Source organism: Glycine max, chromosome 17 (assembly GCF_000004515.6).
Source record: "Glycine max cultivar Williams 82 chromosome 17, Glycine_max_v4.0, whole genome shotgun sequence".
Classification (NCBI taxonomy): Eukaryota; Viridiplantae; Streptophyta; class Magnoliopsida; order Fabales; family Fabaceae; genus Glycine; species Glycine max.
The window spans coordinates 6,660,323-6,684,466 of NC_038253.2; the positions used below are offsets into that span (position 1 = coordinate 6,660,323).

General features: G+C 31.4%; 3 protein-coding genes across 6 annotated transcripts; 2 read left to right on the forward strand and 1 right to left on the reverse strand.

Moving 5' to 3' along the window:
- The first annotated feature begins 299 nt into the window (after positions 1–299).
- LOC100775922 (LOB domain-containing protein 25) lies at positions 300–2,843 on the forward strand. 4 transcript variants are annotated; one of them, XM_041011114.1, is made up of 2 exons: positions 300–826; positions 1,893–2,843. In XM_041011114.1, exon 2 carries the CDS (start codon positions 1,903–1,905, stop codon positions 2,470–2,472), a length of 570 nt encoding a protein of 189 aa, XP_040867048.1. In that variant the 5' UTR covers positions 300–826; positions 1,893–1,902; the 3' UTR covers positions 2,473–2,843. The 4 variants fall into 4 exon arrangements, with proteins under 4 accessions (XP_040867048.1, XP_040867049.1, XP_006600622.1 ...); XM_041011115.1 differs by having other exon boundaries at positions 1,898–2,843; XM_006600559.4 differs by having other exon boundaries at positions 301–773; positions 1,898–2,843.
- A 7,656-nt stretch (positions 2,844–10,499) lies between these two features.
- On the forward strand, positions 10,500–11,718 carry LOC100776469 (oleosin H2). Its single transcript, XM_003549560.5, has one exon. The coding sequence runs from the start codon at positions 10,873–10,875 to the stop codon at positions 11,353–11,355; it is 483 nt and encodes a 160-aa protein (XP_003549608.1). The 5' UTR covers positions 10,500–10,872; the 3' UTR covers positions 11,356–11,718.
- Positions 11,719–12,165: 447 nt separating this feature from the next.
- On the reverse strand, positions 12,166–19,064 carry LOC100818522 (tryptophan aminotransferase-related protein 2). Its single transcript, XM_006600563.4, has 6 exons — positions 18,513–19,064; positions 18,088–18,411; positions 14,701–15,004; positions 13,234–13,514; positions 12,540–12,841; positions 12,166–12,432 (listed from the first exon to the last, which is right to left on the reverse strand). Exons 2-6 carry the CDS (start codon positions 18,369–18,371, stop codon positions 12,242–12,244), a joined length of 1,362 nt encoding a protein of 453 aa, XP_006600626.1. The 5' UTR covers positions 18,372–18,411; positions 18,513–19,064; the 3' UTR covers positions 12,166–12,241.
- Between the last annotated feature and the right edge of the window lie 5,080 nt (positions 19,065–24,144).

Consider the following 24,144-nt stretch of genomic DNA (forward strand, 5'->3'; position numbering starts at 1 on the left):
TTCGTACACACGCATCGTTGTTACCCTTTGTGGCCTTGTACAACACGATAGTAAAGCAAACCACTAAGCAATTCTCGACAGGCTTGAAAATATGCTGGTCACGGTGTTAATAATTATCAATTCGATCTTCCTCAATAATATATGTGACACCACTCCCTTTTTTTTTTACTCTTTTTTACGGTGTTAATTATTTTCTTTCTATTATAGTCTATTAACCCTTCCTATTCATTTGATTTTCAAACACCATTTAGGGCCTTTTAGTGAATGCCCTTTACCTGTGTTAAGAAATGAGGTTTGATGGTTTTTTTTTCTCCAAAATTACAAATCCGTTTCAGTGCATGAATTGGAGTAGGATGGAGAATGTAAAACATCCCCACCCACATTCCTGATACATATTATTATTGGATGCAAGGTCATGGTTATTCTTTCTAGTCTAACTCCATTTATTACCTTTGTCTTTTGCATCCATTCTTTCTCCATCCACTCAATGCTGTTTGCCTTCCCCCCTCTACTACTATCACCTTTTACCACTTAATTATCAGCTTTTCATCACTCTCTCACTCACTCTCTTTCTCTCTCTCTCTCTCACACACACACACTATATCTGTTTGTCGCTCTCCCCTTGTGACTCACTTTCAATTAGGGTTTCCTCTTTAGGAGTGCTCCATCCTTTAACAAATCTGAGGCTTATACCTCTCGTTGGCTTTAGGCTACTTTGTCTCGAGAGGGAAAAAGAGAACAGCTTCTCAAAGACCTCCAACAAGGGAAAAAAGGTACTTCCCTTTTAGTTCATCTTATATACCAAAGAAACCTACATCAAAAACAGGTAAAATCATGTTTATGTGTTGTGCTGCTTTCTTCTCTACTCCTTTTCTTTATGCATATATAGTTCTTTCTCTGTTTGTGTGTCTTTCAAGTAAAGTAAGTAAAACGATGCTTTTTTAGGGCTTTTCCATTTTTATGGTTTTTTTTGTATGCAGTCATGAAATACTATCATGGCTTGTTGCAGAAGCCAGATCCCTACTAGCTTGATCGACTTATTTAATATTTTCAGAAGGAAATTATGACTTGCTACCTCGTCATGCAGCTCAATTAATTCTTCAGCAGAAGAAACATTTATACAGATAAAGTGTTATTTTCACCGCAGTGTATAAACATTCAATATATAATGTTTCCTGAGATAAGGTAAAAATAAAGCAGAAGAAACAAACCCATAAACTTAAGGAGAAATTCAGAGTAACACTTTGAAGATAACATGCTTAAAATTAAGAATTCTTTACTGATTCTTTTTTATTTATTTTTGCCATGAACAGAAAAAGAAAAAGAAAAAGAGGAAAGAAGGAAAACACATCTTTTTCAGAAAAGGAAATAAGCAAGGATAAAGATAATCATATATAATATTTTATACTTGAAAGCGACAACGAATCTTTGAATTTATGCTAGCCAGCATATATAATCTTGTTGCATGTATATATGTACATATGTAAAGAAAGAGTGGGAGTTAAGGGTTGTTTGTCTGGGAAGATTTTGGAGAGATGAATAAAAGCCTCAAGGGTAATCACTAATGATATATAATAGGACTAATACTATTCCAATTGTAAGTCCTTAGAAAAGCTTTTTCTGACTACTATAGTATCACTGATATATGTATTCTGCAACCATAATAATGAAGATCCGAGAACAAAGAATAGTGGAATACATTAAGGCTTATATTAAAAAAAAAAAGTGGAATACATATTAAGAGGTGCAACTAAACTTGCATCAGATCCAGTTTTTGGACCATATTCATCTTTGATATACATTAAGAAGTTAGAATATAGAACTGCTTACTGAAGAACTTGAGATAGATATGAAGTTTGTTGTTTGTTGGTTTCATGCCAGTCTTTCTCTAGTGCAGGGAAAATGGCATCATCCAGCTCTTACAACTCTCCATGTGCAGCCTGCAAGTTCTTGAGGAGGAAATGCATGCCAGGATGCATCTTTGCGCCATACTTCCCACCCGAAGAGCCTCAAAAGTTCGCAAACGTCCACAAAATCTTTGGTGCCAGCAACGTAACCAAGCTCCTCAATGAACTCCTCCCTCACCAGAGGGAGGATGCAGTGAACTCCCTCGCCTATGAGGCAGAGGCACGTGTGAGGGACCCAGTTTATGGCTGTGTAGGAGCCATCTCTTTCCTTCAGAGACAAGTCCAAAGGCTCCAAAAGGAGCTTGATGCTGCAAATGCTGATCTGCTACGCTATTCTTACACTGACATCACTCCAGCATCACTTTCTGTGCCACCAGGACTTGCTTCATTTCACCATGTTCCCCAGAGGCAGTTTAGTGCAAGATTTGGCAACGAATTAGCAAGTGGGTTTTATCGCCACCAGTCTACTACTGCTACTGCTTATTCCTTTCCTTATGCTCTTCCTTGGACTGATACCTCCTCGGAGGATATCAGTGAGGGAGCAGGAGGAGGAGGTAATTTGTGAAAATTAAGTTTGCAGTATTAACCCTTCTAGGGTTTTATGCTTTTTGAGGCGTGGCCTGCAATATTCTGATGATGGTGTGGTGTTATTATATTATATGTGTCTATTTTGGACTCTTGGCTAGCTGTGTAGCCTTAGTGCTGGACTCTTCTACTTCTAGCTATGAGACTCTTAATTTTATTTGTTTCCTTTGATGACTTTGTATTGTTTAAAAACTTGTAGCCAGGGAGTTAGGTAGTCTTTTTCTTTAGAGCCTAAAATAAGTTGGTAGAACATGCATAGTGTAATGTATGTGGCTACTAGACCTCTTATTGTGTATTGATGCAACTCTAGGCATGTGCAATGTGAAGCTGAGTTGACATGTTTCTCGGTCATATTGTTTTTTATGATTAAAAACAAGTAAGCAGTAACATTAGTTAGTTGTAACGCCTAATAAGTAAAAACTATGGTTTAGACTCTTGGTCCAACTCAGGCTATATATTCCTGCCTGGTTTTCCTAGTCTTATTTGTGGACCACCCTTTTAATTATTTTTGTGTTTTTACATCTAATTAGTAATTACCAGGTTTATATAGGTGATTCTAACCTAGATTCGAATTCTTAAACCATCCGTTGTGAGTTCACATAAAATTATAATTTTCCTTGCCTTAGTAATTTCCCCAAGTATTAATACTGTCAAGACTTTTGAGGGGATCGAGTTAATTACTTGCAATATATAATAAATGTCACAGTCACTGCAGACACAAAGACAAGATATTAAGCTCCAGTTCAGCTATCATGTATGTAGTTTTCATGTAAAAGTATGTCTTCCTGATCATATAATCCAACACATCATCATGTTGCTAGCCAGCCATATCTTTTAGAATTTTGAAGAGATACATTGAGCTAGTAGCATCGGGTATGGTGTTCGATGAACTCAACTAACAGGAAAAACGAGCAGTGTTTTTTCTGAACTTGTGTCTCTGCTGTAATCTAAGCTAGTTTGAATTGTAGTTTTCATCATGTACTGAGAAAAAGGTAAGATGATGAATATCTCGGTCTAAAACATTGTCTTCCCGTGAGACTGAGGCTTAGCTCCATCTCCACTTTTCTTTAGTCATAAAATATCTGAAATAGTGAGCCACAGTCGCTGTCCTTGTTGGATCCAATACATAAAGTAATGCTAGTAGTAGTTCATACATCCTTAGGGTTTTCAGCTTTTCTTTCTCTCTCTCTCTCTCTCTTTCATCTATATCCTTCGAAGATATATATATGTACCCTGCAGGGTAGCCCTTCGAAACTGTTGCTATCCACCACCAACACCACCTCCAGACAATACTGTGAAACAGTATGAATGTGACCCCCTCTCCCTCTCTCTCATATACTGCAGCTACATTGACAACAACTTGCATGCATTCAAATTAATATAAATTATTTTAGATTGTAACTATATAGATATAAAAATGTTATGTACGTAGCTTCATTGAATATAATTGGAAAACATTAATTGCCTTTATACATCTTCATTGGATTGTTTTTATCTAGGCAAATGTTAGTTTGCAATTTGGCAGGTAAAATTCTGATCCGATCCTGGTGAGATCAGAATCCCAGAAGTTGCAGCATTAAAAAAAAATAAAAAATCTTAATCCCAGTGAAAAAATATAGCTAGGCATAGGGTTAGGGTTTTTTATTTCCACGATCAATTCAGTTCCCTGAAGAAAAGCAACGAAACCTTTCATCTTACCAAAAGAAAGCAAGCGGGTCATTCATTTAATCCTATATACGTGTAATTATAAATCATCAAGCTACAAAGTTAGCCTAATTGTATAGTTTTTATTTTCTTCCAAAGATAAGAAGAAAGAAAGAGGAGGAGAACTTCAATTGAAATCATGAAAATTGGAACAACCCTTCGATTATTTATCTCTCTCTCTCTCTCTAAATTATGAATAATATTCATGTGTCTTTGCAGTCTCAGTGGTAAGTACAGAGCTAAATGCTGAAAACATCTTCTGTTTCTCCCTTCAGTTTTTGTCAGTCACTTTATTTACACCCTCTCTCAGCACTCAGCAGACAGCACACAGACACTGTTACTCTCATTAAAATCAAGAAAAAGTCAGAAGCCACCCTCCTCCCCCCACCCTCTCTTCTCTTGTGCTTGAAAGAATATAAGGGACACGAGCGAGAGAGAGTCACATCCATATTAAGACCTCCAATTCATAACCTTCTCTTTCTTTTCTCACTCTATAATATATGATATGACTATGACTGTGAGAGTCACCCTGACCCGGCTTTCCTCCTCGAGATCACCAAAGGCCTCAACCTTTTCTTTCTTGGAATTTTTTGTGAAGCAAATCTAATCCCTGATCAACTTTCACTCAGAATATCTCCCCCCTTACACCGTCAAGTCCCTTTTAATGGGTATAAATAAGATTAGATTATAGCAATATTGCGGTTGGAACTAATAAAAAGTTTAATAAATAATTTTTTTTTTTTGGCGAATGAATAAATAACCAAAGGAAATTAAGGGGTGTGAATGTTATATATACATACACTGTTGTGGCTCAGAGAAAAAAGTGAGTATGGCTTTCTGAACTTGTTGTTTCTCTGAATGAATGCAATAGTTATAATTTCAGAATCCATCAAACCCATCAATCTTCTTCACTCTCTGCAGTACTAAGACGTGGAAAAGAAGCAAAGAGCAGGTGAAAATTTGCAGGGTGAAGTTATTAGAAAGGACAAGCAAAGCATGTGGGGAGGGGGGTGGGGGGGTCCTATCCCTATTTAAGCCCCCACAACAAATTCTTTATGTCCTCGTGCACCTAAGAAAAGCCCACAATGGGTCCAGGGACTTGTATCTTTCGCGTTATGTGGTTTAATTTCCACACACTCTCTCTCTCACACACACACAGACCCAAACATGTGTACTAATGTACTTCGTCATTCGTCACATTATGGTCAAGAGAGACAAACGAGTCTATTGTCACCCTAATAGTATTTACAGACAGTCGTTGAGACAAGTATACGTGCACATATGATGTGTCCATTTCAATTGTATGTACCAAAAATATTCCAAGGTCTGAAAAAGCATAACTCAAACTGCTAATTAATGAAATTGGTCATCATTCATAAGGTGACTGTGAGTCTTGATAATAACGTATATATCATGACTGGGTTTTATTACACTTGCCATCTTCATTTGAACATCATTTTCATACCCTTGTAATTCATTTCAAATTTATGCATGTGAAGTTTTATATACGGCTTGAAGAATGCATACCTTCAAAGTTCTTCACATTTTGTCCTAGTCATTGAAGCATCTATAAATGCTCATGAGTGTAAACAAATAAATCATCCCAAATGCATAATTAAGCTATTGTTGATGTAAAGATCAAATAATATTAATCCTCTACATATCGCCTTGTTTATATAAAAGGGCTGTTCATAATTAAGCTATCGCATTGTATTAGGTCATTTAAAAATGAAAAATCTTCCCAATCCGGAATAAATCTAGACTAAAAAACAAAAAAGGAGGTCTATATAAGGAAATTGACTAGTTTTACTAGCACATGATATACACATTTAGATGACATGATAGTTGCTACTTGCTATTGAAATTATGAAACTTTTCCATCCTTAGGTTAGAGCAATTATAAAGCTTTCCATAATGTTATGATTGTTAATGAAATTTATGAATTTTATTTACACAAACGTATCTAAGTTTTTTTTTATTTTTATTTTAAAATGGCTGAACTTGATTTAAGGAAATTCATATATATAAATTATACCCGTTTGGTTACATTTTTTTTTGGTTGTAAAAATCACTTATTTTTTTTAATTTTTTTTATCACTTTTAGAAGTTTTTCATAGAATTGTTTCAGTTTTTAAAAATAATCATAAGTTTAAAGGAATCTAAAAATGATTAAAATCAGAAACTATTTTAAATAGTTTCTCATAAAATCAATTGTTTTAAAAAAAATGAATTTTACGTGGTAAATAAACATAAATTAGTTTTTTTTAATCTCTAAAAAATAAATACTAGATTATTTTAAATCAAAATCATTTTTTTAATTTGTAAGAAACTGGTTCTTAATTTCTGATTTACTATAAATGAAAATCAAAATATTTATTGAAGGAGGAAGGGGGACGCCGAGATCATTCATATGGTACAGTTCTTATCACTCACTTATTAAGTCGTTAGTCAAACTTTTTTTTTCTTCTTCTCTGCCTCTAAGAATCAAACAGTAGTCTTCCAATAATTTATATCAGTGCAATCAGCCTATATGATCAGTCTGATGCACTTTTTCCCACTCTTGTATCAAGTCCTTATAAAGAGGGAAGGTTTGTGCGGCTGAAATGGGTGAGTAGTTTCATAATAATTGAAAGTGAAGGAAGGATTTTTTATTTTTTTTTTGTATGTGTCTGCCAAGAGAAGTTGTTGGCCAATCAAGGCATGACAACGGAGCAGTTAGGCTCTCAGTCTCTCTACTCTCCTTCACTAAGGTAAGGCAGGTTCATATTAAAAGAGGTATGTTTGAGATTTTTAAACTCAAATTTCATATCTATCAGATTTTATGAGGTCAGAAGAAACTCACCCGCCACAATTTTTTTAAAAAATTTTGATTTATTTATGCATTTTAAAATAAATTATTATATATTAATATATTAATTATAATTTAATTCAAATGATATATAAAAATTAATAAATAACAAAGGACTTAAAAATAAAAAAATAAGAATTATATTATAAGTTAAATCTATAATTTTACATTTATTATTTAACTATTAAAAATTATTTTATTTTTTAATAATTTTAAAAAATGAAGGCATAAGAAAAATCTTAATTCATATATGTCATCAGAACAAGTTTAGGAGTGGGGAGAGATCTTACATCTCTAAACCTGACATTACTTTTTACGAGTCATAGAAAACATCAATCTGAGTACCCATGGATCTAGTCCTTGAGATCTCTCTCTTTGTATAGAAGTTTGCTGGATTAATTGGTATGAAAGGAAGACCCCTTTGAACATTATTTAGTTAAATCAGCTTACAATTTTCTACTAACATATATGATATAAAGGAGTTTGCACTCTTCTCCTTTTATCTTTAAATTTTTGGGAAGAGCTCTATTATACTCAAAGTGTTTTTACACATTATCTTGGCGGGTTATTTTGGATAGGTTGCTAACTCGAGTTAATCTATGTAAGATGAATATTGCCTCAAGTGTAGGGCATATGTCTTGTGTGATGGGATTTTCTTTTGAAGAAGATAGTCATCATGTATTCCTACCTTGTCTATTGATGAATAAGTTTTAATTTGTATCATATTTATGCATGATTTAAGGATTCTAGGTTCTCGCATGATAACATATCTTTAATTATCATATCCAATTTAGTTTTTTTTTTTAAAGAAAAAAGTTGTTGTGTTTGTCATCTTTTTTGGCATGCGTCTACATGGACTACTTGTAACAAAATTGGGTTTCAGGGTGTTTCTTAAATTTAATTTCTATTATATTTTGAATTTGATATACATAGGTCAGATCGTGAATATGATTATCTTAACATTAAATATAATTATATCATAATAAAATAAGTATAAAAATACAATTAATGTATATTTATAAAATATATTTCAAGATAAATATTTTTTTACAGTTCAAGATAAATAATATTAGTATAAATAACATATCATATATACAAAAATAGTACAATATATATTAAGTTGAGAAATTTTATTATTAATATATACCTATTTATGATCACCCAAAAAAATATATATACCTATTTAAAAAATTATACTTTTTTTCCATATGTCATTGTGTTTAATCAGGTTGGGATTGATTTCAAATAAATGCCCTATTCGATACCAACCAAATGGTCTCAATGTGTGTTGCCTAGCAAAGTAGCAAGTTTGCTAGAGCTTCGAAGTTCGTGTTGCTCTTGTCCTCCAAAGTAGCTGAAGTCACTTGCAAAGACTCCAACAAATTTGATAATGATTCATACTTACCATACTTGTTCTACTTTCTTTTTATACTGCACTTCTTGTGAGGGGTGTCATCAAATGCATTGCTCATTAATACACTTTTCCCGCCTTTTATAATTTTTGAGAGAGATTGATATTTAATATTTTCTCATATTTTTTTGTGATCCATGTGTGCATCCCCTTAATGCTTAATTAATGGGTCAATATGCTTTAATAAATTTTGTGCCTCTTAGGTATTGGCCGGAACAAACCTATATAGTATATACAGTTTTCATAAATATTTAATTAATATTAATTTATACATAAATAAATAATCTAATAGAAGGATTTTTTTTCTTTTTTACAAACAACCAACTACAGTTGAAAATACTTGTCCAAAAAATATATATTTTTAATGTTTGATTGTATCTTAGAAAAAATATCTCGTAATTTTTTTTTCTGAGAACACATGTTATGAGCTTGAAAACTGAGTATGGAAGAATTAGGTTTGAGATGTAAAAATTATAATTATTAATTTCTAAAAAATATATCTGAAATGTAAAGTATTACATCCGAAACATGAAATCAAAGATGCCGGATGATATCCGGCCATTTATATTCTGACATAATTAAGAAAATGGGTCATTTCAACGTGGCTTGCACTTGTCTCATTTCACTCGTGATTGGTGACTATTATTTGGTCTAACAAAATTTTATACACAATAAAAATTAAATAAAATTCTCCCAATTCTCCCGTTAAATAAGGAACACTTGGTTTGGACATATGGGTTCAAAATCATGAGCTTAAATTTTGCAGGTAGGGGTTGATACCATTAACTAAAGAATTAGATGGATCAAAACACTGGACATTTCTTCTTCTAAAGTTGGGCCAAGAGCCTCTTTTTTCTTATATAGTTTCCTCTGTGCACTTTTTTTATACACGTGAATGTAGAATAAAAATTATCAGACTTAAAAATAAAAAATATTGTTTATTTCAATTTATATATCTTGTTAAGAATTTAATATAAAGTATTTTGATGTTGACATTAAAAAGAAGTAAGTCCTGAAGTTATCTGACTAGTTTTTATTAGTATTTCATTCGAAAAATATATACTAAAATATATTCTTTTTTATAATTATTGCGCGACCACTTCAATTAATGCAAGAAAAATGCTATACATGAGTTTAATTTTTGCATCCTGTAAAATTAAGAATAATGAAAATTTAAAATTAAAAAGACACAAAAATAGTGAATATGTAAACTCATTTCCTTATATGAATTTATATAAAAATAATATCGTTATTAAGATAAAAAAAAAATTAAGCTTTTGTACCAAAAACATACATTAGAGCACTTCGAATTATTTAGCTCTCCACAATATATCAAAATAACAATAGATGAATCATTATAAAAACAATAATAGATGACTCCGGTGCAGTGTATACACAAAGTAGAAAGCAAATTAAGTATCCAGAGATAACATTTGTTGTATATTATGACGGTTAGAATATGGACAGGCTAAGATTATTTAAGATAAATTTTCGAGCTTGTTCTTCTTTTTTCGATTTTTTTTTCTTTTTTTTATGAGCAATTTTTTGTTTTTCTTTTATTAACAAATTTTATTTATTAATTATTGTTAGTGATGAAAAATAATAAGACAATCATCTCATAAATACAAATTATAACATGTGAGTATAATGATAAAACGTAGAAGGTTATGAAACACTAACCTCGATTCACATTCATCCCCATGAGTGTAGCTTAACCATAGAAATCCTTGAAAGGATTACTCCTCACTTTCCACGGGAGAACGTGACTAAGAGAGACCGTCATAGAGTGTTAAAATTTTTTTTACTTAATTTTATAACAAATTTATTATCCTCTTAGAATGGATAAGAACCTCTCAATGAACCATTCTCTGGATGATTCGCCCAACTCATTAGAGGGTGTCAATCTTATCTTTAATTTCATCTAAAACAATATGTAATTCACATATATTATTATTATATCTTCAATAATTCATAATAAATATTTTAATAATTAGTACATAAAAGATTCGGGTCACATAAGTCTATTGCAAAAATATGAAAAGGGAAAGATAATCAACAATCCACATCCAACACAAACTATTTAGGTATGACTATATGAGATTTTATGACCAAGAAAACAATATATTTGTCTTTTCATCAAAGGACGGTATATATAATGCGGTGAATATATAAATGAATTTGCATGCACCGATGGATCAGCATTGTATACGTTCACTGTTGACACAGTGCAACGCTAACACCTTTCCTCGCTATCAAACGACATGTACCTCTTCCCATGCAAGCCTCCTCCCAAGTGTTCATCACCCTCTCCACGTGTCACCACCTTCCTCTTCCTTAAATTCTCATCACCACCCCTCTCTCGCTTTCCATACCCCACAATCCCTCTTACACATACATAGCTAGCTTCAATTCCTCCCATGGCAGACCCACAGCAACAAGACAACTACATGAAGCGAAAGCCTTCCAATTCCAATGTTCTCGTCCTCGCCGCCCTCGTGCCTTTCGGCGTCTCTCTTCTCATCCTCGTCGGCCTCACCCTCTCCGCCACCGTCATCAGCCTCACCGTCGTCACCCCACTCTTCGTCATTTTCAGCCCCGTCTTGCTCCCCGCGGCCCTATTCATCGCTCTCGCCGTCGCCGGCTTCCTCACATCCGGAGTCTTCGGCATCACCTCCATCTCTTCCTTTGCTTGGTTAGCCACCAATCTCCGCCGCTCACACTCACCGGAACACCCGCAACGTCCTCGGGACGACGCGGACCGCGTGGCCCAGAAAACCGATGAAGCCGTGCGTCAGGCCCAGGAAACAGTCCATCAGGCCCAAAAAGAGACCGCAACCAAGGCCCAGAAAGACATTAGTGAAACAAGAAAAGCCCACAAAGAAAGCGTAGCAACCTCGTGAGTGAGTTTGTTCGGTTATGCTATGGCCACGAAGGAGTCATGTTCATGAGGGAGGCTTTTGCTTAATGCACTCCCAAATTGTTTCCTGCACTTCCTATTTCATTATGAAAAGTTCATTCTGAAATGCAACTCCTATTTTGGAATAAGCTTTTCATAATACAACAGGAAGTGCAGGGAGTAACAATAGGAGTGCGGAAAGTTTTAACCCATGAAGGAAAAGAGGGTTTCCTTAGTGTAACTATTCTAAAGCCTGCTTTACTGTGGATTGTGATGTCAAAGTGTTGGTATTAGTATGTAGTAAACCTAAACCTAGTGTGTTGTATGCAATAGAGTTTAAATGCAATGCAATGCTTATGCTTTCCAATTACTGTTACTTAATTTGTAAAGTGTACTACACTTCAATTTCAATTTTAGTTGATTGAGATCAAGTTTTCACAAAATTATCAAAAACCTAAAACAATAGAGCTCTGCAGATATTTTATATGAGAACTTTATTTCATACAGCAATTTATTACGGTTAGAGAAATATAAAAAAAAAACTCATTATTGTTCACTTAAAATATGATCGAATAACCACACTAAAGTTCTATATATCTTGAACACCAAAATAAGTTTTTAAATGATCCAATCAGTTGTCTCACCCATCATTGATTTTAAATCCATAGCGTGACCCAGAACATATAGTCTTTCTATTCATTGAGATGATAACTTCCATATGTTGTTAATTAGGATTGTTTTGATTCTTTAGAATCGGTTAAGCATCCCATATTTGAACCCCAAGAGAAAATATTCTTATGTATGGAATGAGAAATTGCACGGCCGAATATTTATATTTGAACTATGACTTTTTTATTCGTTATACATATACATCAAGGATAAATTTTTCATTATTCTCCTTGTTGTATGGCTGATAGTCTATCTATTAACTGTATAAAAGTTTCATCAGTATCCAGCATGCTAATTCTTACGTATTTTGGGCTAGCCCCAAAGTGTTTCCCACTTCTTGATATAATTTTGTGTTCTCGAAGCAAGCTTTCGCAGTCCTCTATATCTCCCTCACACTTCAGCCATATGAAAGCTGCAAGGTAGGTACAAAATAATTAACAAAGGAATAAAAAATCACATCCACACATGAAAATACATGGTGAGACAAAGTTTCTGAATCAAATTTGTTAATTTAATTACCTGGTTGAGGCTCCGTCTCCTGACCAAAGAAGGTGCAGAATGCAGGAGAAAATTGTGGCAAAGTGAACAAATCACCGGCCTCAACTACTGCTCTCAGTTGCTTCCATCTTTGTGACATTATGTTGTAGCTGTACATGAAAAATGATTCCTCATATTGGGAGTTTTCATGTTCGCAGCTGTCAGACACTGCCTTTAAAACTTTGGCAGCTCTGAGTTGAGAATCCTTCGAGACACCGATTGTACTTATCTCTATGAATTTAGTCATTTTCTTTGCTACCCCTTTATCTTTGACAAGAGCCCACCTAGAAAATAAATGCGAAAATTTTAATTAAGAAAATTATTTATATCATCAATTACATTTCAGTTTAATTTTGATAAAAATCTTATGCACTATTATTTAAGCATTTGTCATGTTTTACTTCATCATTAAACAGTATATTCCTAGGGGCTAGGATGAGTATTATTGTATTACTATTATCATAGTCAAAAGGTTTTAAATGAAAAGTATTTTAATGATGTAATAACAATAATTGTGTAAAACTATACCAGATCTTTACATCGTAATTTCCACCAGATCCTAGTCATGCCCAGATGGCTATCCTTAATTATCCTCTTTTATGTTATTGAGTTAACTTCTAAAAAGGAGTAGTCCACATGAACAATTGAGGCTGAAAAAGTATTGTTATCAACTTACCCTATGCGCATTCCTGCATGACCAGTGGATTTTGAGACAGTGAAAAGAGTGAGATCATGATCTGAAGGGGATGATATTGGAGTGTATTGAGGCCAATAATAGGCAAGGTCATGAATCAATAGTCCTTGGCTTCGGTTGACCATAGCTTCCCTTCTATGTCCATCAGGGTTATTGGGAGAAGTAACAAGCTCAATATAAGGACCCTCTTTGTCAAAATTCTCTGCATCACCAGCCCATTTGTAAAGGCCTGATTTCTGATAATCTGCCATTGATGGGTAGGACTGCAAGTAATTCAATACAACATTAAACCATGAACTTATTATCAAACTAAAAACAAGGTAACAAATTTACTTTTAATATAGAAGTAGAACACTCTTAGGATTCTCCAAGGAGTTTTGCTATGTCTTCCTAGCTAACAAAACAAGTATAATCCAAAACAAAATGGAAGTATTTAATTGAGATGTTAAAAACATGAAAATATTTAATACTACCTTTATTGAATTTTAGAAAGATTGATTACGAAAATTTAGAGTTATTCGATCTTCTGCAAGTGCATGTACAAAATCAGAAAGAATAATTTTGAATGGTGATAATCAATACATAATCATTCCCCTAAATATAAGTAATAGAAATATTGAACGCTTTTATGTTGTCCCCAAATATTAAATGCATCTAAATTTGCCACTTGCCAGTCATATAAACCTTTTTTTATTAAAAATTCAGGGGGTGCATATGCATAGCTTGTTACTTTCTAAATAATTAATTAGCCAGACCCTTTTTTATCCTTTACGTACTTTATAAATTGCAAGAATGACCGTTTAGTTTGGATTCAAAATATCTTTGATAGTCTGGTAGCTAAATTTTACTCCTTTTCAGTTCAGCACATGCGACTGTTCACCACAAGTCTTCATGTGATCAGATTCAGGCCCATGCGAGAGATAGAGAGAAAGGGAAAGGCATTGGTGAAGCAAACAACGAGAAGGACCAAAAGTGGAGGCAGATTTGGTATGAGCACATGAGAAGCAAACAACTTCAAAATAGTAACGAAATACTAAATTCTATCAAACACTTTTTCTTTTGCCAGAAATACAATATCTCTTAGGTCGATAGTCGAAGACTAATTCTTCAAACTATTACTGAGATCTATTTAAACAATTCATCTCTCTTAATATTAAATCTTTGACCACATGTTTAAGAAACATAATTATTTACTTTTCTACTAACTATAACACATGATGTTGGTAATTCTCTCAAACACTTTATACTACCAATTTAAACAAAAGAAATGCTGTTTAACCTTTTAAAATATAAAATGCCGAGTCCTTTTTTATTATATATTATTATTACTTTGGTTAGTGAGCACATTATAGAATTCCTTTAAAATAACATAAAAAAGTTTATAGAAATATTAAATTCTCTTAAACAATCACCCTAATAGCATACTTTTAGATCATGCATATGACTCACCGAATAATAGGGTGCGGCAGATACCACACTGATTGGTTCAGCAGCATCAGGCGAGGACAGGGCATAAAGGGCAGCCAGAATTAGCTGAGAGGAACCTGTCCCAACAACAATATGGCGACCTTCTGTCACAGCATTCCCCACCACTTTATGTAACCTCACTACTTCCCTTGCAAACTCGGTCTCTAAAAACCAGCAAATGTTTGAGCCATCAGAAAAATAACTCAAGGATTGCCATCCTGGAATTATGATTGTGGTCTTGTCACCCACTTGTCTCCAAAATCTTTCATATATGGTTGGGTCTCCACTGCATACCATCAGCATTTTAAATTTAATTAACATCTTGAATCAAACTATATAAACAAAATGTCCTAATAGGTAACAGGTTCATCATTAATTATATTTATTAAAATTCATGGCCGTGAAGGGAAAATAATCAAAACATAAAACAGGTGTATGTACTAAAAGAATTACCAACATTTTTTTCATTATTAATTATGTTGTGCTCATCATCATTTTCTATTATTACAGATAAAGTTGGCATATGATTGCACCGTGTTTTGTTTTATTCCATCCAGCATGTAGCAATGTAGCATGCTGTATCTGTCATTTCCTTCTTGTAAAGTGCCTAATATAATATAATCGACCCATGTAGATGTAGGGCATGATCTGATATCTGAAATCTGAAACAACGTGGTGCTATGAATAAATGGCCTAGAACAATCTTTACTTGGCCCTATAAAAGTAGTATATGTTAAAAATAAGCTGGGTAGATTTCAAAACAGTAAAAGCACAGTGGGGCAGGTAAGAAAAGAAAGGAGGAGGAGTGATCGATGAACTCCTTGAAGAAAACAACGTTGAGTTAATGGCTGCATGGATTATGGATGAGGGGTAAGGTACTGGAAAAGAAAAGATAAGAGAAAAAAAAGGGGAAAATGTTGGGTCGAAGGATCTATAGGATTAGATAGAACTTAGAAGAATAGATAATAGTAGATTATTGATAGATAGGTAGATGATTGCATTTGACATTTGAAATACATCATATCAATGGGCTGTGGCATGGTATGCTAAGGACATTTGTTTCCTGCACTCCCACTATCAAATTTAACACCTCTTATTGTATTCTGAAAAACACATTTTAGAAAATATGTGCAGGATAGAAATAAGGAAGTGCAGATGCTAAGGTAAGAAAAGAAAGACAAAATACGTTAGACATGGACTTCCATTTACTTAGGGCCCACGAAGTAGTTGATCCATATGGACAGAGGGAAAGGAAAGGAAAAAGAAGACACATATAAACAGCAACATTTGAGTGTTTCACAATTGGGGCGGCCAAAAGTTGTAAAGATCTCTCTCATCACAAATCACAATTCACAATTCACAACCCAATGCGCACTTTCATTCATAGCAAAGGGCACCATAAGGATGTCCTTATACATACTTAATGGTATTGCAGTGTGCGCATCAGGCACATGGCCCCCACCAACTGAATTCTTCTTCCAAGAACTATTATGTTATGTTTGTGCCAGTCCATATTGCTATTCTATACCCTTCTTGTGCTCTTAAAAGCCCCAGTTACGATGTGTAGGCTTTTAGTAGTTTGAGGTCCACGACTACCTTAACGAACATAATAATAATATTAATGTTGTTGGTAAAATAAAAATACTAGAACCTCCCATGGTGCTACGTTAGACTCCACATTGCACAGCACTAGTGTTGTGTCTAGTGCTGCTAAGACATATTGTCTGCACGAGGCTGTTTCTAGGATATTTAATTTGCTACAATTGTAAAAAAACTGATTAATATGAGTTCCAATTTATCCTTGTCAAAATTGAGTAGTATAATCAATAAATAAATATTTTATAATAAAAAAAGGAAACGAGTGTTTTAGTTTATTTTAATTAATATAATTATCAATTTTATTTTATTTCTTGTTACTAACCGAAAACAATCAAAATATCCCCCCAACAAACTTCCGACCCTCCAACTCGGGAACAGAGATGACAAAACACTAACAATGGGTGGTGCGCTCTGATCAGGGTCTATTTTCATGGCTGATCAAGTTCCAATAAGCGGAGCAAATATGGGTGTTTATGAGTATGATTAGTCTAAATTTATAATAAAACTAAATTTGAATCAGTCGTATTTAATTAGATTGATAGATTTTGAAAATTATTACCACTAATTCAAATTCCACCAATCTGATTAAAATTATATTGGTTTAGTTATTCCAATATATATATATATGTTTAATTCAGATAATCAAACTATCATAATATATATTATTTAATTTTTTACATCTATTTATTATATGTTTTATATTAAATTTTAGCTTTATATATCAATAGTTTAATACATGTGAGAGACTGACCTTTTACTAGACTCAATTTCCCTTGCGGAATATTTTTTCAATTATAAAATTTTGATCTTGAAATTCAAATTCTAAAATAAATTTTTTATTGCATTAGAATTATAAAATATTTAATGTTTTTTAATAATTAAAAAGTACAAATGTATTGAATATTAAAAATATCTTTAAAATAAAATTCTTATTAATTAAATAACAATATATTTATAGTTAAATTTAATGGCATGTATTTATGATACATTCTAATTTATATTAAACTGAATATACAAACATTCTCATTTATTCATTTTTAAAATAAATTCATTGGACCAGAGCATTGTTCTTAAATGCAACTTAAATGGAGGGTATTTCCTTAGTAAGATCTTTTCTTTAGTTATATATATATAGGGTCAGTGACATTTTAAAAAAGTCATTTAGAGTAAAGACTCTAGTTGTCCCTGTCTTTCCCAGGAACTAGAGCAGGAAGCAAAGCACAGACGAACGACGTAAGCAATCGGGCCCTGTGAGAAACAGTAACAGAATCGCCAAATCTCTCTCTCACCCACATAAGAAGACGAAAACCAAGACTTACAAATTTTAATCATAAAATAAAATATAAAACGGAAGCCTTAACTAAGTATTAGTATTAAGAAATATCTAAATACTTTTAAGAAAATAAGAAATATTTTTATATTTTCAATACTGAACTTAATATTTTTTAGCCGGAGATTTTGCTGAAGAAGAAAAAGGAAAAACCGGTGACATCACCCTAATCTTAATTCCCTATGCTTTTGTCACCGGGAAATACACACCCGTCACCCCCTCCCCCCAAAAGGTAAAAAATGTTTACTGTGTATGTGAAGATCAAAAGGAATTCTCAAAAGGGTATTAGTGAATATGCAAAAAAATCTTAAAAAAAGTTGCTTTGCTCACCCAAACAACACTTAAATTAGCTACCTTAGGCAACCTTAATGCAGACATTTCGACATGATCAAAAGGAAACAAATAAAGAAGAAGAAACATTAATCATAGGTTGCACTTACTGATCCAAGTTGATCACTGTTTCCCTTCCTCCTGGATGATCTGCACGAGTAGAATTAACGAGAGACGAAGTAGAGGACATAGCCAAACGTGATTTGTGGATAAGATGCCCCTCTCTATCATCAGAATCTGCATCCGCCATCATGTTTTTGTTCAAACAAAACCCTTTGCTTCCTTTTTCACTCTCATAATACACAGTCCTCAGAATCAAACTCACATTCAAAGCAAGTGATAGCACCAGCAAGTGCCTTAGAGAAAGCAAAGGTGGAACTGCAAGCTTTGCCATCTTCCAACAAAACACAAAAGCACTAGAAGAAATCTAAAATCTGAAATCGATACAGAACAGAACACACAACTTGTGAGACAGATAACACCTTGGAGTGAACAGGGTCTGGTCTATATTTATATTGCTTTTGAAATAACTCACTCAATAAACAAACTATGGCAGCAATAAAGAGCTCTTGCGACAAGTGTTCGGTGGAGATGTTAAAAGATAGCGGTTCGGGGCGGTGATGCTGATGAAATCCCGAACCAAAAGCGTTATTCTTCTGAATGGTAATTCAAAGGAATCGTTTGTGAAACGGAAAAAGGTTTTGAATTAATTAGAAAGCCTGAAATTCAGAAAAAGTGTGAAAGAGGGAGCCTTAGATTTTGAATCCAGTCTTCAAAATCTTCAGAAAAGTTTTGCGGGATTTGATGATCATAAGTGGCAATGGACAAAGAAGATAATATTAAAGAAAGCATGGCTGAAGCAAAGTAAGGAATAAAAGTCACTTCATAATAATACATTCCTAAAAATTAAATGAGGAGGTTGTGGTCTGAGGGAGGGAGGGGGAATGGTTGTGAAGTGTGAGAATGAATGGAAGCAGAAAGTTTATCAGACAGTATAGTTGAGTATTATTTATCACAGTAATAAAAAAATCCTGAGTTGGATTTACCAGGAAATTCACAGCTTTCCGATGCTGGTTCTTGAAAACAGTAAAGCTATACTTGTCATGAATTGACTGCGTGGTATTACTACTATCACAGCAAAACAAATATTTGACTGAGTAGTGAGAAGCTATATATAACACCGGGAAAAAAGGATAGATATACATGCTTATTATTATTATTCTTTTATTTATTATAATGTCTTTATATAGTTATTATAATTTAAAAGTAATTTTTTTTAATTTTTATAATTTATATTTTAATTCTCTTTTAGTTCCTATAGTTTGAAAATAATATTTTAGTTATATTTTAATTATCTTTTGGTTCTTATAATTTGAAAGTGATATTTTTAATCTTTATAATTTTTATTTTAATTACTTTTTAATTATTATTATAAAAAAATATAAAAATAATTAGTTACAAATCAATTATAAATTATTAATTATTTTTCATTACAAATTATCATGTGATAAATTAGTTACGAATTACGTTAATATTTTTATAGTTAATTGTAATAAATAATATTAGTATGATAAGGACTAAAAAAAATTAAAATATAAAGCATAAGAACTAAAAAAATCACTTTCAAACTATAAAGATTAAAAAAGAACTAAAATATAATCTATAAAGACCAAATGAATAATTAAATATTATTATTATTATTATTATTATTATTATTATTATTATTATTATTATTATTATTATTATTATTATTATTATTATTATTATTATTATTATTATTATTATTATTATTATTATTATTATTATTATTATTATTATTATTATTATTCAGTAAAAGGTTTGTCCTGTTCCTTATGTTTTACGTTTAACATTAAGATGACAGTTTGACTTTTGATATACTTTTTTTTTATTCAATGAAATCATGTGGAATGCACTAAAAATGGATTAAGAACCACTTTATAAGAAGTGAACCCACCTGAGAAATGAGAAGGATATAATTTTTTTTTAATAATTAAATAGGACTATGAATTTAATAGTACTTCTAGTGTGAAATTACAATATTAACCAATGCAAAATCTTTGTATTTGAAGGTAATAATTATTATAAAAGTTAATGTTAATTATAAGAAATTAGATATACTTTTAAATGTTTATTAATGACTCATTCATTCTCATGAAACTAAATGCTTCCATTCCGCTATTAACGATACTCTCTCCATTGCAAAAAAAAAAAATATGTTTAAGTTTTTAACACGTATTAAAAATAATAATAAATAAGTTATTTATTGAAACGATTTTACTAAATTGTTCTTATTCTTCATAAATTTATTACTTATAAACCATTAGGTGACCTGTAAAAAAAGAAAACCATTAGGTGACCTGTAAAAAAAGAAAACCATTAGGTGATTAATAGTGGTGGTTCAAAAATTGATGGACACGATACTTAAAATAATTAGATTGATGTAATTTATTTAGGACAAATTTGGAAGAAAAGTTTTAATATTTCATTAGAAATTGAAAATTGAAAACATTACATTTTTTTAATGTTAAAACATCGGTCATTTTGAAATGGAAAGAGTATAAGTCATACCCGTTAGTTGAAAATATTACCCTTTGAATTATGAGTAATACTAAATATAATAATTACTAATTAAACCATCGAATGCTATGAATTTTTTTAAATAAAAATTAAATTATGACAATATTAATTACTATAATTAACTAGTTTCATAGGTCTTGGCAAATTATGTATTTGTTTTTTATATATAAAACCGAAAGTAGTATTAATTAATAAACATATATTATTTTATTTATCAAATTATATTCTTACCCATTTTCATATTTTCGATCTTAAAGAGAATCCTTGAATGGTTTGTCTTGAAAGAGAGAATACACCTTTTTGCACTCTCCCTTTTTCACATTCGTCGAAGCTGTTGGATAGAGGGAGTGGTTATATTCCTTTTAAAGTTTCATTTCATGATAAACTACCAAATTCTCGGCATACATTTTCCAAGATGTGATTGCATTGATCTTATTTAGAAGTAATCTTATTAACATATAGAGTTTAAGGATGGCGATAGGATCAAGCCTAAATGTTACAACAATGATAGTATGTTTCAAGAATAATGGCTATCATGGAAAGATGTTGTTATGCAAGGAAAATGACTAAACAAATCTCGCTAACATGATAAAAACACCATCATACTACAAGAACGAAGTGATCCTAAAATGGGTAAGAGATGTGGCAACTATGGTCATACTACAAGGAATGGTGGCCAACTTAGTAGTGGCTAAAGCATCCCAGTCAGGTAATAAAGGCAAGTCAAGCATGTGCATATGACAAGGGTGAACAAGCAAACCCTAACCATGAAAGTAATAACAAAAGCTAGAATCATCTTTACGAGCATTGTCTTGTTCTTATGCAAAGAAAACAAATAAACAAATCTTCCTAACATGATACTAGTGTACTTTTAAAGGCCATAACCATAATGATGGGGCGTCAATCAAGCGTGTCAAAACGGATAGTAATGAATTCAATATGTTAAATAACAATAATGGGGGAAATTAAGGAAGGAGGTGAAACTTTCGTTAATAACAAAAAAGATGGTGCAGTAATTGAAGGTAATTTATCTAAGATAAGTTTATTTTCATCTACCCTCATGTGGTTGGTGTTATGAGGGGGAAGCTTTGAGAGAGAAGGTTGTCCAGCAATTCAAAACTTGTTATATAAAAAAAAAAATCACATTTTCTTAATCTCAAATATAAGAAAATCTTGATTAAATTTGCCTCATTATATGTTATTATCTCTAAAAAAATATATTTTATTTAGTTGAAGTTTTAATTTCAATAACTCATTTTTATTCTTTATATCAACAAGATTTAAGAAAAATTAAAAAAATAGTTTTTAATTAAGAATGTTATAATTAAATGTGGTTAATTAACTTTCTTAATTAACCTAAATCATTTTTTACTTCTTATAATTGAGGCTGAAATAGTATATCATTCTCCTTGATACAATCCTATATACTTAATTGACAGAGGAAGCAAGACAGAATGACATTAACTCATTTGGTTACAAAGGAAAAGGTGTATAGGGTTTTTCATGAGCATGAAATCATATAAAGCTCCAAGATCAAATGTTTTTTTTAAGATTTTTCATATTAATATGGAGATCATGTTTGGCTTCTAGCTAATAAAAGAAGGCCTTAATTTGGAGATGATTTTTAAGAATGTCTTATTGAGATACATAGTAAAAAAAAAGCAAGAGACTTGTGATCTAAAATGTTAAGACATTACAGCTGCCACACACAAGGATCTGAATTAATAAAAGATAATTTTGCTATATGGTCTACAACTAAATTAACATTTCAAGTTTTCAACAACTCAATAAAAATTGAAGTCTAAAGTAAAATTTGAGAGAAACTTTATTTATTTTAAATAAAAAAATCATCTGTAAAGTCTTTTAGTTAACCTGTATAAAATTTTTTATTTTAAAAAATCAGTAATAATTTTTTTTAATAAGCATAAAACTCAAGCTATAATTACTTTGCTCTTTGGCCTCCCATGTCAAAGGCGAGTGACACAACTAGCTAGATAAATAGCTATATGAAAAAGCCTTGCAGATGAGTTGGTTAATGTCCACGTACGCCTGATAAAGAAGGATATCAGTCTCAAAAATCGTATTTTGAAAAGACCTAACTAATGCCAATTGCATATATATAGCACAACGTAATGCTAGAGCTTCTGTCACTTTAACCTCGTAAATATATATTAGATAATCAAATAAGTTGCTTATTTGAGTGACTTTTTACTTAATTCTTTTAAGTAAGATCTACCGTTTAAATTTTGTGGATTGAAAAAAAAGTAGTTAAAATAAGATATTTCACTAAAGATGATCAATTAAGTTTTTCAACGAATATAAAATTGATAGATACTTTATACCAATATTATAATATAAAAAAATTTATATATTTTAATTTATAATATGTGAGTAAATAAGTTTTTAAAACTTATAAAGAATATAGGATAATTTCATAAGTTTATTTGAGCCTTTTTTAATATATCGATAATTATTTATAAGAAATTCAATGTCATTATTTTGTATGGTGTGGGTGGGCTCACATTTTTTTCTTATTTTTTAGGTTTAATTACTCATTTAGTCCCTATAATTTATAAATATATTCATTGTAGTCCTACTGTTAATAAGTGGATGTTATAGTCTCTTAAGTTTAATAAGTAGATTTTTTAGTCTATGAAGTTTACATTTTAATTCTCAAAAGGTTACTGCTATTAAATTTTTTTTAACTCTATTAGTTAAAGAATTTTAACGACAAAGACCTCTTGAGAATTAAAATGTAAACTTCATAAGTTAAAAAATATACTTATTAACTATAAGAACTAAAAGAGATAAATTTAAAAATTATAGTAACTAAATGGATAATTAATTTTTTTTAATCTATCTACTCTCATACTTTCTTTCTTATTCACGGGCCCAACATCTAGTTTATAAAAGGGCTTTTTTATTAAAAGGGGGTATTTTTAAGGATAATTTTCTAATAGGGGTGAGTTTTAAAAAATAACTCAAGAGGGAGTAAGTCGTAACAGGTGTTACGACTTCTGAGTTAGAAGTTGTAACACTTATTATGACTTTCTATTTTTTTTACTGAAGTCGTAAAATTATTATCACTTTAGTTGAAATTTTTTTAACAACTTTGAAGTCGTAAACCTCTTTTTTTTTAATGTTTAAGTTTTTAGTTTTTTTTTTCAAAGTTTATAATTTTTTTACGGTTTATTTTTTCTAATTTTTTAATTTTTTTAGAAAATTATTTAAATGTAAAATAAATAATTTTAATTTTACTTATTAATAATATATTTTTTATGGTTTTATTATTTAAAATATGTTATATATTTTTAATATTGTTTTATTTAAATGTTTTTATTTATTTAAAATTTAGATAATCTATTAATAAAAAACATAATAAAATTTAAAACAACATAATTAATACATTAATATAAAATGCATAATACAAATGAAAGAAAAACATAAAAAGTATAAACTATATTAGTCATGTACTTGTTTGTATGAATAGTTAGTACGATTATGTCATTCACTTTTACACAAGGAACATTTTTAGGTCTATTTAGAATTGGTTCGTCTATCTCATGTAT

Excerpts from the sequence above, each read along its gene's own strand:
- LOC100775922 (XM_041011114.1), top strand. The coding sequence starts at position 1,903 with ATGGCATCATCCAGCTCTTACAACTCTCCATGTGCAGCCTGCAAGTTC.
- LOC100776469 (XM_003549560.5), top strand. The coding sequence starts at position 10,873 with ATGGCAGACCCACAGCAACAAGACAACTACATGAAGCGAAAGCCTTCC.
- LOC100818522 (XM_006600563.4), bottom strand. The coding sequence starts at position 18,371 with ATGGCAAAGCTTGCAGTTCCACCTTTGCTTTCTCTAAGGCACTTGCTG. Across the intron at positions 15,005-18,087 it reads ACAGTGATCAACTTGGATCA|TGGAGACCCAACCATATATG; the intron begins GTAAGTGCAACC and ends GATGGTATGCAG. Across the intron at positions 12,433-12,539 it reads GGAGACGGAGCCTCAACCAG|CTTTCATATGGCTGAAGTGT; the intron begins GTAATTAAATTA and ends CCTACCTTGCAG.